Raw genomic sequence first — 16,577 nt, 5'->3', positions numbered from 1 at the left:
ATAACGTCTCGGGGATTAAATATTTTAAAATGCCGTTTCGATAATTGGGTTCCTGGGAATTTTTCACTAAATTAACAAATTTTTTTGTCTTTTTTTCCTCTTCTTTTTTTTTTTCTTGGAGTTTATTACTAGAGGCCCTTTTACGGTTAAGTTTCATTATAGACGGAGAGCTAGAGGCGAGAAATCATCGTCATAAGTAATATGGAGTTTGGCATGTGAAATGTGTCTATTGTATGTTTATAATTATGACCCCTTTCAGGCTGACACCTCAGTGGATACAGGGAGTAGCAATAAGGGATGAAAGGGGAAAGTTGGTGCAGTCATTAAATGTTTTCACCTTCTATTTTGTTAAACCTCTATCGATTTGCATGAAAATTGGTGAGTAGTTAGAGCATAACTCAAGAAACAAAACTGATATTATGGTGCCAACGTGCGCTTTTACCCTGGGGGTGGATGCCACCCCTTCTCGGGGGTGAAAACTATTTTATTAAAAATAACCCCACTAATCGATAGACGGACAAATTTTAAGCAAAATTTGTTACTTCTAATTATTAAAATAAATCAATACTTTTTGAGTTATTAAATATCAAAGATTTGAATTTTTCGTGAAATAAATGCATGATGTAAAGCGGTTTTTCGTGAATAATTCAAAAACTGTAAGTTTTATCAAAATAGTTATGATTACCAAAATTGAAGATAATAAAAAATAAAAGAGATTTGTTATTAGAAAAACCTTTGAGAATTAATAAAAAGTGCGTTATAGGTGATGGAATGTATATTTTTTTCGTCTAGTACCCAAATCTAAGTATTCAAGCTCAAATAACGGGAAAACGGTGCATTTTATAAAATATATTTACTGAACACTTGTCAAAGTACTCAAGAATACCTATCAAGTGAGCTCCAGATGAAGTTTATAACATCAAAGCTAAGCAAGTGATGATGAAAATAAGAGAACCCTTTCGAGTTTTTAGGAAAAAGTGAAAATTAAAACATACGCTATTTATATATTTATTTTGAAATTTGTTAACAGAATAATTTTTAAAGGAATTTCGGGAATGAAGTTAGGATTATAATTTATTATCAAGTTCGTTTTATTACAATTTAAATATAACAAGTTAAAAATGCGAGCATTATTATAACGAAAACTTTATTTTTTATGTATTTAAATTTCTAATATGGAAAATTGCTATTATGAAAAGTTGTTTAGAATTAAAAATTATGTTTAATGTGCAATTATATCCCACTATTTAAATATTGTGAGCTATAAAGGCACTTTACTGAGCGAATTTCTTGAGCGAAATTCATATTTTTTACACATTGACTAAAATCGATACAATTTTATATAATCTTATGTTTATGATTGCATCTTGGATTTTAGACCGTGCAGATCTTTTTATGAAGAATAGTTTTTGTTCGTAAAATTAATAATAAAAGAGTTATAAATGAAAATCATCATTGGTAGGTATCTCTAATTTGAGAAAAAAATTAAATATTTTCTTTTTATTAGAAGAATGTAGATAATAGTTACATTATTATAATAATTATTAATTATTTAATTATAATAATAATAACTATTGCATATATTAGAACACAGTTTTTAATTCCAAACAATTTTTCGTAGTAACAATAATTTACAACAGGGTGAAAAAAAGGTACTTTAATCTTGAGCGAAATTCATATTTTTTGAAATACCTCCTATAATATAGATAAAATTTGCTATCTGATGATTGAATCGTAGGTTTTAGACGATGCAGAACTTTTTATGAATTATAACTTTATTTCGTAAGATTAAAAATAAAAAAGTGTCCCGTAATATATGTGTCCAACTTAAGTAGACACACTGTATATTATACAATATAATATACATAATACATAAATCATTGGGTAGACAGTACCAAACATTTGTAACCTGCCATTTAACATTACTTACATTAAAATTAATAAGTAATATTTATTTATTTGATATTTCAATTATTTTACAGTTTATATGAAGTAATATATTTTTGAAATAATATGTACGTTACTAAAATATTATTTTTATATTATTTCGATATTTAATTGAATTTTTTCTATCTATATAAACTTAGTGGCGGTTGTAGCCAGGCGCAGGGGGGCAGCTACCCCCCCTTCATTTTTTACAGTACTTTTGTACTATAATTTTCGTTAAAAAGGCACGTTATCTTGTTTATTCACCGGTTGTGTTCCCTTGCCCCCCACTTTTTTTGGTCTAGAACCGCCCCTGTATAAACTGAATATGTACAGAAATTAAGGGTGTCCAATAATGGGTACATTTGACATAATATTCAAATACATTTTTGCTATATTTTATATAAATGTCTTAAAACAATTTTAAAAACTTATATAATAATATAATAATTAAGCTCCAAATTTTTGGAGCCTAAACTTTGAAAAATGTTTGTAGCATAATGTTTAATGTTATCAACTTTTCCGGGAGCTCATTCGATACATATTTCTAAGTACTTTGACAAGTGTTTAGTAAATATATTTTATAAAATGCACCGTTTTCCCGTTATTTGAGCTTGAATACATAGATTAGCCGAAAAAAAAAACATTCCATCACCTATAAGTCACTTTTTATTAATTCTCAAAGGTTTTTAGAATACGAAATCTCTTTTATTTTTTATTATCTTCAATTTTGGTAATCATAACTATTTTGATAAAACTTACAGTTTTTATATTATTTACGAAAAACCGCTTTACATCATGCATTTATTTCACGAAAAATTCAAATTTTTGATCTTTAATAACTCAAAAAGTATTGATTTATTTTAATAATTAGAGGTAATAAATTTTGCTTAAAATTTGTCCCTCTATCGATTAGTGGGGTTATTTTTAATAAAATAGTTTTCACCTCTGAGAAGGGGTGGCATCCACCCCCAGGGTAAAAGCGCACGTTGGCACCATATCAGTTTTATTTCTTGAGGTATGCTCTAACTACTCACCAATTTTCATGTAAATCGATGGAGGTTTAACAAAATAGGAGGTGAAAACCTTTATTGACTGCGTTAACTTTCCCCTTTCATCCCTTATTGCTACTCCCTGTATCCACTGAGGTGTCAGCCTGAAAGGGGTCATAATTATCAACATACAATAGACACATTTCACATGCCAAACTCCATATTACTTATGACTATGATTTCTCGCCTCTAGCTCTTAGACTATTAAGAATGTCGAATATCTAAGTTGTAGATTCTAGACCTAAAAATATTAAGATTGGTCTAAAATCACTTAAATAAAATGTGGCTACTTACTGAGTTACAGGGTGTTTTATTTAAAAATTTAAAAATTATTTTTACCAAGTACTTTCAAACTATTTGACGTATCCTTATCATACTTGGCAGAAAGTGTGGGTACTATACAGTCTACTAAATTGTGATAAATAAAAGTTTCTAGCTACTACCAAAGGCGTACGACAGGGGATAGTTAATGGTTGACCCTTTCCAAATTCTACGCCTCTGAGGGAATTACTATTTTAGCGAAATTTTTCGATTCTATAATACTTTCTATGTAAATAATATGCTCTTTACTGGTAACGATTAAGTCATTAGTTTTCGAGATATTGGACGTTAAAAATGAAACGGAATAGCTATTTTGATTCATTCATTTTAAACTTCCAGTATCTCTCAAACTGATGACTTGAGCGATACCAATAGTTATTTACATACAAAGTATTGGAGAATCGAAAAATTTCACTGAAATAAATTCACTCAGTGGCGTAGAATTTGGGAAGGGTCAATCATTCACTATCCCCCGTCGTACGCCTCTGGCACTAGCTATAAACGTTTATTAATCATAATTTAATAGGGTGTACCTATAATAGCCACACTTTCTGCCAAGTATAATAAGGATACGTCAAATAGTTTTAAAGTACTTGGTAACAATACTTTTTAAATTTTTAAATAAAACACCCTGTAACTCAGTAAGTATTCTTTTTCTCATGATCATCTTTCAGTGCGTCACAGTTTTTCGATTTCTTTCTAACGCATTAAATTGTATGTGACAGAGAAAAAGGTACGTCCGTGATTACAGACATTTACAAGATTTATTCTAGTTATTCTAGTTGTCGATAGATGGCGCCATAATAAAAAAATATATTTTTTTAATTAGATAATATTACAAATATAATCTGTATAATTTATAAGACTATACAAATCAAAGAAAATACCATTTTATAAATGCAAGAAACACATTTGATTTGTTTTTATTCCAAATTGAAAATAAAATGTGACAACTGTCAGATTTAACTAAAATGTCATGTTAGAATAAATGTCATAAATGTGTTTTATCACGGACTTACCCTTTTTCCTATCATTTGTTACGCACTGAAAAATGCAAAGGACAATAGCCACATTTTATTTAAGAGATTTTAGTTAATTCTTAATATTTTTAGGTCTAGAATCTACAACTTAGAGATTCGACATTCTTAATAAAATTTAACCCTAAAAGGGCCCGTAGTAATATAACTCCAAGAAAAAAAAGAAGAAAAAACGACAAAAAAAATTTGTTAATTAGTAAAAAATTCCCAGGAACCCAATTATCGAAACGGGATTTCAAAACACTTAATCCCCGCGACGTTATTAAAAAAACAAATTATAAACAAATTTGAATAATTTTCAAATGCCATTTTGGGGGGGAGTTTAATTGAAATTTGAATTTATCAATACATTTATCGAAAATATACATAAAAATAAAAACAATGAGATCTTAAGCAGGTGAATATTTCTTTGGCAACAACCGCGTTTTTGCAATTGAAAATATAGTAACATTTAATAAACAAATTCAATATCTCAAAAAATGTTAAATATTTTTCGACCAATTTTTTTTGCTTAATACTGGTAACATAGCGCAACTTAGTCATCTGTAAAATAAGATATTTTATAGTGCTTATTTAAAACGCTAAAAATAATTTTTTGCTAATTTGTTTTTAAAGTTTTATATACAATTATTTAAATAAGTAGGGGGTCTAATTTAATTTAGTAAGTCTTATGTGAAAGACTTACCCTTTAACTTTGCAGAAAAAAAAATCCCGTAGAACTTCATTAATAAGTGAATTACCTCAGCAGTTAAAAAGTATTTTTTTGCAAAAATGACCCCTTTTTAATTATTTAAACAATGATCCCCTTGTATGATTTGGATACTTTCTTGAAAATATCTTTTGTACCCACCTAAACTTTGATATAACATTTGTCTTAACCAGTACGAATTTACATTATGACTTTTTTTTATTTTATTAGGCTAATTGTCTCTAGATTTCCAGAAATAAACTAAAACTGTCTAATTTTATATTTGTACTTTTTATTTGTTGAATAAACATCGTAATACATGTAAAATACAATTGTCAAACACAACATTAAGTACGAAAATCTACCATATTTTTAGGTAACAAACTTATCTATTATAGTACACACGAATGTTACTCATACGAGAGTTTATGCTAAAAACTTAAAAACCTATGTTAACATTGAACAAAAAATCTACATCAAACATTTAAAAAAGCTCATTTTTCATGGCTCCCCACAATATCAATGACCGAACTACAAAATTAATATCATGTTCCCATAATTCTAGTTCTGCTTGACTGTCAGCTGACAAGAAGTACATTTTTGATCCAGTTGTATATTTTATTGGCAAGAAAAGTGTTCTAGGTCGTGCACAAGTACTTCTATCTGCTAGTGCGACATGTTCCACTGTGCAATATCTAATATCCATAATGTCTATAGGCTCTGAGGACTCTTCGGAAGGGTAATTCCAATATTTTAAAACGAATCCTTCTAATACGCACCACCTTCTGTTCCAAGTAGGAACTCCCCGACCTATTCCAAGAGTGAGGAAACCGTTTAACTTGTTGAATAACTTGAAATTTGTATCGATTTTTACGTTAAAAGTTTGCTGTAGAGAAGAATTTGACAAAAGTCTCCATTTCATTTGTACTTTTCCATTTTTGAATTTTGCAATGTCTGTGTCTTTTATGCAGATCTTGCCTAGAGGAGTAAACGCAACGTTTTCTGTAGGAATAAACCTAGTCGGTTTGGGATTTTTGTTACATTTTAGTATACTTTTAGGTGATGGACAGTAAATATCCTAAAACAAAAAGGTCAATAGTTAAATATGCATAATACTATGCGTTGATAATTTAATTATAATAATTATTAAGTATTTTTTTAAAAAGAAAAATAAAGCTGTTTAAACACTTTAAAAAAGTTCTAATGAGTTTTCCCCTAAAATATACAGTGTGCCCCTGTAAGTTGTATCCATATGGAAAACTTTTTTATTATTAATTTTACGAAAAAAAGTTATTCTTTATAAAAAGCTCTGAATGGTCCAAAACCTAAGATTTAACCATCAAATATCAAATTTTTTGAATATTATACGAGGTATGTCAAAAAGTTTGAATTTCACTCAAGAGTAAAGAAGCTTTATTTTTCGTAATATTGGAAATTGCTATTATGAAGAGTTGTTTGGAATTAAAAACTATATTCTAATATGCAATTACATCCTAATTGACAAATTTTTTTTTTGAAAATTATGGATAACTATCATTATTTTTTCAGTCATTTCAATTCTGATAACTCTTTTATTATTAATTTTACGAAAAAAAGTGATTCTTAATAAAAAGTTCTGGATGGTCTAAAACTTAAAATACAACCATCTTATATCAAATTTTATCAATTTTATACGATGTATGTCAAAAAAGATAAATTTAGATCAAAAGTAAAGTACCTTTATAGTTCAGAATATTTCAATTAGAAGGATGTAATTACATACTGAAACATACTTTTTAATTCTAAATAACTTTTCGTAATAACAATTTTCGATATTGTGAATAATAAACGTATTTTACTCTTGAGCGAAATTCATATTTTTTGACATACCTCGTATAAAATTGATAAAATTTGACATAAGATGGTTGTATTTTAGATTTTAGACCATGCAGAACTTTTTATTAAGAATCACTTTTTTTCGTAAAATTAATAATAAAAGAGTTATCTGAATTAAAATAACTGAAAATACTGTTAGTTATCCATAATTAAAAAAAAAAATTAAATTAGAAAGATGTAATTGCATACTAGAATACAGTTTTTAATTCCAAACAACTTTTCATAATAGCAATTTTCAATATTGTGAAAAATAAAGGTACTTTACTCTTGAGTGAATTTCAAACTTTTTGACATACCTCGTATAATATTCAAAAAATTTGATATTTGATGGTTAAATCTTAGGTTTTGAACCATGCAGAGCTTTTTATAAAGAATAACTTTTTTTCGTAAAATTAATAATAAAAAAGACTTAATTTTCGATAATCTTCTAATCCTTTCTTCAAAAAATTTTTTTTCTTCTCCCAAACAAAGCAATTTCAACTATATCCGCAACATCCATTTGTCACAACTTGTACACAACTATATCTATTCAATATATATCCCATTCTCTCCACATCATCTTTTCAAACCGTTTTTCGTTTAGTGTCCAATCATAACTATTTCATTCTAAACTAAATCAACCAATAATACTGTACAATATATCTTTCAAGTTTCACACATCTAGTAGTTATTCCATTCAGCCAACCTTTCATTCATCATTTGGTTTTTTTGGTTGCCTGGTCTCTGGAGTCCCCAGTCTCTCAATAATGTTCATTAGTCTCAATAGTGATGTCAAATTTACTTTATATACCACAAACTCATCTATCTCAAATAAACACAATTTTTAATTTTCTCATATACTCAATAATCTTACTCAACACTTATCTTCATCTGACCCCACTTTAGTTGTAGCTTAGACACTTTTATCCAAGTTATTAATTTTTCTTTGCCCTAGATGTTATTTAACATAAAAGGACATAATAAAGAAATTTGGACTAAGCTTGTAATACAACCTTTTCAGTCTTGTAAATTTGTGTTGATGAACCCATCTATATTTTATTAATTTATAAATAAGATTTTGCATTTACAACTTTTTCAGCATTTGATATCACGACCCCTATTTTGTCTCTAGTTTCTCAGCCAGTCTCTCAGCCATCATTTGTGTTGGTTCACAAATATAAATTATCTAATTTCAAAACATAAACCATACATTACATTATCTGTATGTTGTTTTGCCTACCTTTCTTCATCAATTTACGTACACTTCATTGATGATTGTGGGTACTCAAATTCCCCCCTTCTATTTTACATCTAGATAATCTATTCTCACTAACTCTTTATTTTTATAATTCCAACACACTGATGTTAGCTGTTATCATTGCTTGTACTATAAACAACTATAAATTTAGTAGCTGTGTAACCAATTTTTCATGATACTTCAAGTTCCATTGACAATTGTTGTCTTGACATCAGACAGATTCGCTTTTGATATCTCACATCTTAGTTGCCTGTCAGCTCTTGTAACATAATGACCTAATTTGTTACCTTTGACCCACTTACAACGTGTGGGAGTCATATGTTATCCTAGGGCCATATCCTTAGGGATTATATCCATCCTTTGGAATTTGCTATGTTAGCATTTTGATGTGACTTTTAGTCCATTTTTGAAAGGCTTTGACCTTCGTATTTTTTGGTTGGCTCACCATGTTCTTGTAAGTATAACCAAACTTTGATTCTACCTAGGTCATCACTTTAAGTTCAACATTTTGATAATTAATATGGTTATACTTATTTTAGGCAACACTGATGATGCTCTTTTTAGAGCGAAAACGTTCTGTTCGATGTTTGTAGCCCTATAGGGCTTTTTAAAATAATATACCTTTTACCAAGACCAAAATTTTTTATTAAATTTTACTTGTAATTAATGGTATACAGCCAGCTACAGGAAATTCTTCCTAGTGAATAAAAAAGAATGTGTGTGTACTTTGTACGCACGTAAGAAGTTATACTTCTATTATAATATAATTTCAACGAAATAAATATACCTACTTAACAGTTACAATACAAAAAATTAACAATAATTACCAAAAATGAACAAAAACTTAACAATGCCAAATATTAAAAAAAAAGAAAAAAATATGAATCGTCCGGGATTTGAACCCGCAATCTCGCAATTTTTTGATCTCTGATCCAATGCTCTACCAACAAGGCCATCAAGCCATATGCAACTTACCTTTCAGATATACATAATTATATATCACGGTGACAAGTGAAATATAAAAATAGATGTTTTATTATTTTACGCCCAAGGAAGACAAATCCAAAGACACAAAATTATAATAAAAAACCTTTTAAACCACCTTTTTCAAATTGCTCAAGTTGTATTATTAATATTAATGTTAATAAATGAAATATAAATATTTTGACGTTTCACAATTTGACAATTCACTTTTAACTGCAGTGCCTTAAAAATTTTAAAGCACTAGTGCCTTAAAGTAGCATTTTTAACGCTCCTATTGAGTCCTAAAAATTGCATTTTTAACACGTTTGTAGAAAAATATATTTAAAAACACTAATATATTCTTTCCACACCTTTTCTGGACTGATACATACATAAATTAAAACATTTTGAAGTATAACTTCAAAAATATAATATGAAAACTATTTAAAAAGGCTAACTAACCTTTGTTGTTTCTCTTCCCACAAATTTTAAAACGCAACAACCATACTAGGTCTGGATCCCGCGTATGAAAAAAAAGTTGATTAATAGCAAGCTGAAAATTTGTTAATAGCTTAAGGGTGTCTAGTCGGAAAAACTTTGATATATGGGAACACTGGAACAGGGGAAGTTTTAATTGTGGAACAGGTTAAAAATTTGGAACGGTCAGAGCACGAAAAAGGCACATGTATTTTGTCCGACAGAACAGACTTAAACTCTCCGAACAGAGATTAAACTCTCAGGCAAAAATCAGACTGCTATTTATCACCAAATAGGCGTTTTAATGAGTGGAACATGTAGAATATGTCAAATGACAGGAATTATGACAGGTGAAAAATAGCAGTCTGATTTTTGCATGAGAGTTTAATCTCTGTTCGGAGAGTTTAAGTCTGTTCTGTCGGACAAAATAAATGTGCCGTTTTCGTGGTCTGACCGTTCCAAATTTTTAACCTGTTCCACAATTAAAACTGCCCCTGTTCCAGTGTTCCCATATATCAAAGTTTATCCGACTAGACACTCTTAAGCTATTAACAAATTTTCAGCTTGCTATTAATCAACTTTTTTTTCATACGCGGGATCCAGACCTATACATAACCAAACCGTCAACCGTCCAAACCACAGCTGCGCTACAGCTGCCATATTGGATAATTTTTGACATGTCATTTGAACATCCAATCAGAACAAAGTTATAATGTACATGCGCCGGTGATCGTAGGTTTTAACATATAAAAATTCACCCTCATATCGCGCGTAAAGAAGTATAACTTCAAAAAGTTTTCCATATGGATACAACTTACAGGGACATACTGTATAAAACCATCATACAACCAATAGCAACATATGTTATACAAACATAGATCAAGACTGAAAAGACAATAAATTTTATTATTACTTGGACGGGATTGTGCAGAAAGGAACCAAACCACAAATATGTATTTTTCCTATTAACAGTCTCATAGGTTGTAAATTGTAAAATACCCCGTAGATACTTGTTCAGAAAAGAACCAAGCCACATACAATATATACCGTCCTCTAAGAGCGAAAGAACCAACCAATATTATCGTTGCAGCATGACAGCGTTCTGCAGAACAGATCCGTGTCGGTTGGTACCTTTATGCAAATTCACTTAAGTTATTTTTTGCAGAAGGGAACCAAGCCACAAAAGAGGATTTTTTTTAAACAACTGTTTTCTTGAATTCCCGGGACTTCCTGAACAAATTATTAAATCCAAGTAATTTCATATTAACATTTTTTTAGATTATACGCCTGATTATGTAACTCAATAATGAAAAATAAATGTTTGTTAACTTTGAATCAGGGCCTATTTTACTACTAGGCCCGTGAGGCACCTGCCTCGGGCCCGTATTTGAATGGGGTCCGGAAAGATCACCGGACCATAAAACGTGTTTATTGCAATAACAAAACAAATTTTCAAAATTCTTTCATTTTACGAATATGCAATGATAAATGATAACCATAAGAGTTATAATTAAGTGGATAGGCGCAAACTTTCGGCGTCAATGCTCTTTAAAGACATTAATTTTTTCGAATCCTCAAAAAACTAATAAATATTTTAAAAAAATTTAGACGCAGAATGAAAGATTACATTATTACCGAGGGTCAAATGTCCCTTATAATAAATAAAAAGTTTCTTTTGAATAAGATATGTATTTAAAATTAAACATCATACTCAATTTTCTCTTTTTTTCACCCCTGTAACTTATTAAAATAAACATTATCGAATATCTAAGGAACTTTCGGTCCTCGGTAGTAACGTAATCTTTCACTCTGTGACACAATACTTATTAGTTTTCTTAGCTTCGAAAAAAACGAATGCATTTAAATAGCATTGAAGACGAAAGCTTGCGCCTATCCCTTTAAACAGTGTTTAATTGTTTAAATATAAATTTTATTTATTTTCAATAAAAATTTTATTTTCTTGTGCAACTATATTTCTATTAAATAATTAATATATTTAAAAAAGTTATTATTATTATTAAATTATTATACAGAATGTCCCGAAAAGATTGGTCATAAATTATACCACAGATTCTGGGGTCAAAAATAGATTTATTGAACCTCACTTACCTATATAAAATAGTGCACACAAAAAAAGTTACAGCCCTTTGAAGTTAGAAAATGAAAATCGATTTTTTTTCACATATCGAAAACTCTCAGGGATTTTTTATTAAAAATGGACATATGGCATTTTTATGGCAGCAACATCTTAAAAAAAATTAAAGTGAAATTTGTGCACCCCATAAAAATTTTATGGGGTTTTGTTCCCTTAAACCCTCCCAAACTTTTGTGTACGTTCTAATTGAATTATTATTGTTGCACCATTAGTTAAACACAATGTTCCTAAAAGTTTTTTGCCTCTTAGTCATTTTTCGATAAGTCAGTGTTTATCGAGATATTTTGAATATGTGTCGAATCCACCAAATATTTGTATATATGGTTAATAGTCCAAGTAATAAAGCTTAAAATAGGACAAAACCTCGCAATTTTTACAGAATGGATCGATTTGCTTGAAAATTTGAGAATAAGTAGTGGATAGTCCAAGGATCAAAATCTATATAAGGCCGAAAGGCGCTTTAACCGTGGGGGTGGTTGCCACCCCATGTCGGGGGTGGAAAGTTTTTATTTTATTTTGACCGCCCAAGTTGTTAAAAACATTAATTCTAAGCCAAAAACGTTCTATACATTTTTTTGATAAAATTAATAGTTTTCGATTTATTCGCTATCGAGTCTTAGTTTTATAGCGAAAAAATCAATGTTTTTAGTCAGTTTTCCGCTAATAGCTCAAAACGTTTTCGTTTTATCAAAAGAACTTTGCTTAACAAAAATGTACCTTTAAAAAATAAACAAAACGGTTTTTTTTTTATTTTCTTTAAGGCCAATAGTAATCGAGCTATACTTTATTATATGTTAGCTCTTCCTCATCAAATGCTAAATATTGTATTTTCAAAGTCAAAAGACGAGAAAACTATGCATTTTTCGAGGATAATTTGTTTAAACTAATTTGAAGTATTTAGAAATATCTATCTTCTGAAATAAAATGTAGTCTCTAGCTCAAAAATTAAGTGACTTATAATAAAACGAATGTCAGTCCCTATTTTTTTCAGCGAAAAAGTGATCGGAAACTGCACCCTACTCACCACCCTAATTAAAATTAGTCATTGACCTTATTTGGTCTTCTTTATTTATGTATTATTAATAGGTTCAAGAGGTTTGACCGGCTTATAATAATTAATTTTTAAAAAATGGAGTTAAAAGCGAATAACGAATTTTTGTAGTTTGGCAAAAAATGCCCTTTTCTTCATAATAGAAAGATTATCATCAGAGATACGAAAAAATATTTAAATAAAAAATTGTAGACTATTTAATTTCCAAGAAAACGGTGTGAAAAAAATTTTTTCACGGTAAAAATTGAGTGAGCTATTGACAGTTAAAACTTATAATAACATGCAAAAACCACCTTTACCAACCCTTTCAAAGTCACCTCTTTTTGCGACTGAGTATTTTAAAAGGATTTATTATTAACATGCTTATAGAGCTTATAAAAACCTACAAAATTATTTTTTAACAAACTTTCTAGGATAAAAAATAAAAAAGCTACGGTTAAAAAATCAATATATTTTTTTGAAAAAAAAAGGAGAATTCCAATTGGAAGCATAATAATGTAAGTTAGCGATGTTTTTAGTCCTTGGCCTTATCTATTATTCTTTCTTTGTGTATTATTAATAGATTTCAGAGGTTTGACTGGCTTATAATGATTAGTTTTTAAAAAACTGGAGTTAACAACGAATAACGAATTTTTGTAGTTTTGTAAAAAACGCCATTTTCTTCAGAATAGAAAGATTAGCATCAGAGATACGAAAAAATGTTTAAATATGAAATTGTAGGTTATTTAATTCTTGAGAAATTGGTTTAAAAAACTTTTTTCTACGACAAAAATTGAGTGAATCGTAAATGAGTATAATATCGAAAAACATTGATTTTTTCGATATAAAACTAACACTTTCGATAGCGAATAAATCGAAAACTATTAATTCTATCAAAAAAATGTATAGAACATTTTTTGCTTAAAATGAATGTTTTTATCAACTTTTGCGGTCAAAATGTAATAAAAATTTTTCACCCCTAGATGGGGTGGCAACCACCCCCATGGTAAAAGCGCCTTTTGCCATCACATAGATTTTGATCCTTGGACTAACCACTACTTATCTTTAAATTTTCAAACAAATCGACCCATTCTGTAAAAATTGCGAGGTGAAAAGCTTCAGTTCCTGGACTATAAGTACGGTTATAGAGACCTGTTAATAATATGAAAATTTATTTATAATTTACATTTTTAGGTATATTTTAAAAAAGAAGCTACATCTCGATAAAAGGTGACTTATAAAAATAAAGACTAGGAGGCAAAAGTCTTAAAAACACTGTGTTTAACTAATGGTACCACAATAATAGTTTAATTGGGACGTACACGAACATTTGGGGAGTTTAAAGGAACAAAACCCCCATAAAATTTTTACGTAAATATATTGAAAAAGAAGCCGCATCTCGATAAGAACTGGTTTATCAAAAAAATACTACGAGATAAAAAAGTTTTGAAAACGTTGTTTTTAACTAATGGTAACACAATAATGAATTAATTGGAACGTACACAAAAGTTTGGGGGGTTTAAGGGAACAAAATCCCCATAAATTTTTTATGGGGTGGATAAATTTCACTATAATTTTGTTTTAAGATGTTCCTGCCATAAGAATGATACATGTTTATTTTTGATAAAAAATCTCTAATAATTTTCGATATATTGAAAACAATCGATTTTCATTTTGTAACTTCAAAGGGCTGTAACTCTTTTTATGAGCACATTTGTACTAAGGTAAGTTAGGTTCAATCGAACTATTTTTGACCCCAGAATGTGTGGTATAATTTATGACCAATCTTTTCGGGACACCCTGTATTTATAGGCCCGAAAATTGTGTAGTGCCTCGGCCCTGATTTGAAGTAAAATAGCCTCTGCTTTGAATTCACTTAAGTTGTTTTGCAGAAGGGAACCACGCCACAAAAGAGGATTTTTTTAAACAACTGTTTTCTTGAATTCCCGGGACTTCCTTAACAAATTATTAAATCCCAGTAATTTCATATTAACATTTTTTTAGGTTATACGCCTGATTATGTAACTCAGTAATGGAAAATAAATGTTTGTTAACTTTGAATTCACTTAAGTTGTTTGGCAGAAGTTAACCAAGCCACAAAACAGGATTTTTTCAACAACTGTTTTCTTGAATCAAACAATATGTGTTAAATAAAATCTAATGCATATGTTGACGATTTTAATGTTAAACCAGGATTATTTTTAATAGAGAATTTTAAATTTTATCGTAAAGTTTTTGGCTAATATCTCAGTTTTAACAAAGTGTGGTTTGGATTCTTTCTGCAGAATCCCGTCCTTTTGAAATTAATATTAAGGAGAATATTGGGACTCATTTACGACAATGGTATATGGAGAATAAGGTTCAACCACGACTTATACAGGACACCTTACATTTTGAGTACATCAAAGATCAAAATACTTACATTTTGAGTTATTTGCGAAAAACTGTCTAAAAACGTGTTTTTTTTTTGTTGAAAAATGTCATGTTGAACATATTCACTCGAAAATAACTAGAAAACTATTAACTTGTGAAAAAACGCTATAGAAGAAAAGTTGCTTAGAATTAGTCAGTTTATCCACTTCCGGAGCTATTTTTAACGTATATTGTTTCACTCCCGAGAAGGAGTGAAACTCAACCCCAGGGCAACAGCACACATCGGCAAAATATCACTCTTTTTCATTGACATTTTAGCTATGTTTGTGTATGCCAAATTTCATGTCAGGCCAAGCAGCTCTTTAAAATTTAGAGGTTTTGGAATATTTTACCATGAGCACAGAATAACTAACCACACAGAAGCGAATCTGACTGTCGTTTCCATTGATTTTGTTGGGACCGAAATATTTGACCTTATGCACCAGTTACAAAATACAACTTGATGTTCTAAGGAATAGTTTCCGAGGAAGGCCCGAGTTTCGCTTCTGTATGGTTAGTTATTCTGTGCCATGAGTGAATGGTTGACAGTGCGTTTCCCTATGTCACTCCCACACAGTGGCGGCTCGTCAGAGGAGGCAAGGGAGGCTTAGCCTCCCCATAAATTTTTTACACACGCTACACTGTTTTGTTTATCATGAATCGCGAAAACAACAAGCACTCTCACTATTATACAACGTGTAAATTCCGTATTATCACGAAATATCCATAGGCACGGAGCATTAGCATTAGAACGCATGGTCGCGTCTCAGTTTTATTATTATTGTAGGCAGGACCCTGGGTTATCCCGAGATGCATGAACGGAACCGAGAAGCGGAGCAGCCTCCGAGCCTCCGTAGCTGATGCACCGCGCAGCGCATTTAAGGAGACCCGGTCACCTAAGGCGAGGCGCCCATTGAGGTGGAATGGCCGTGGCCCGTGGCGTGGTATTGGCTATTAGAGATGGTTCGGCCAGCTATTTTGATATAGCAGTTGCTTTTTTATTTTTCATTATTCAACATTTTCAAGATGATATGAGAAAAGCAAAATCATATTTGTTTGTTTTGTTTGAAAAAGCATTGTTGTTGGTATTTAATGTGAACATATAAATAATAATTGTTACTACAATAATACATCTAAGTACGAACATTTTATGAAATGACAAAAAAATCTAACAAAATACAGGGTGGTTGTAATATTTATATGGTCGTAGTATTTATTTAAATTTACTGTTGTTTTCACCCAATTTTGAAAAAATGTGAAAACTTTGAATTATCCACGTCCGTCTGTCTGTCTGTCTGTCTCTCTGTAATCACAACTCCTCCGTCAATATACCAGCTAGAATGACAAATGTGGTGTCAAATGAAAGCTTATAATCCAAGGATAGTACTAAAGGTGATAAATTTG

General features: G+C 30.0%; 1 protein-coding gene across 3 annotated transcripts in view; it reads right to left on the bottom strand.

Moving 5' to 3' along the window:
* Positions 1-5,296: 5,296 nt before the first annotated feature.
* Positions 5,297-16,577, bottom strand: part of LOC126884048 (anillin-like) — a 95,881-nt gene continuing 84,600 nt past the window's right edge. For all 3 annotated transcript variants that reach the window (XM_050649837.1, XM_050649836.1, XM_050649838.1), the window contains exon 5: positions 5,297-6,102. In XM_050649837.1, the coding sequence (XP_050505794.1) occupies positions 5,509-6,102 (594 nt within the window). In that variant the 3' untranslated portion in view covers positions 5,297-5,508. The remainder of the gene's footprint in view (positions 6,103-16,577) is intronic.

Source organism: Diabrotica virgifera, chromosome 4 (assembly GCF_917563875.1).
Source record: "Diabrotica virgifera virgifera chromosome 4, PGI_DIABVI_V3a".
Classification (NCBI taxonomy): domain Eukaryota; kingdom Metazoa; phylum Arthropoda; class Insecta; order Coleoptera; family Chrysomelidae; genus Diabrotica; species Diabrotica virgifera.
Note: the sequence above shows the minus strand (reverse complement) of the source record. Positions and strands in the feature narration are given on the sequence as shown.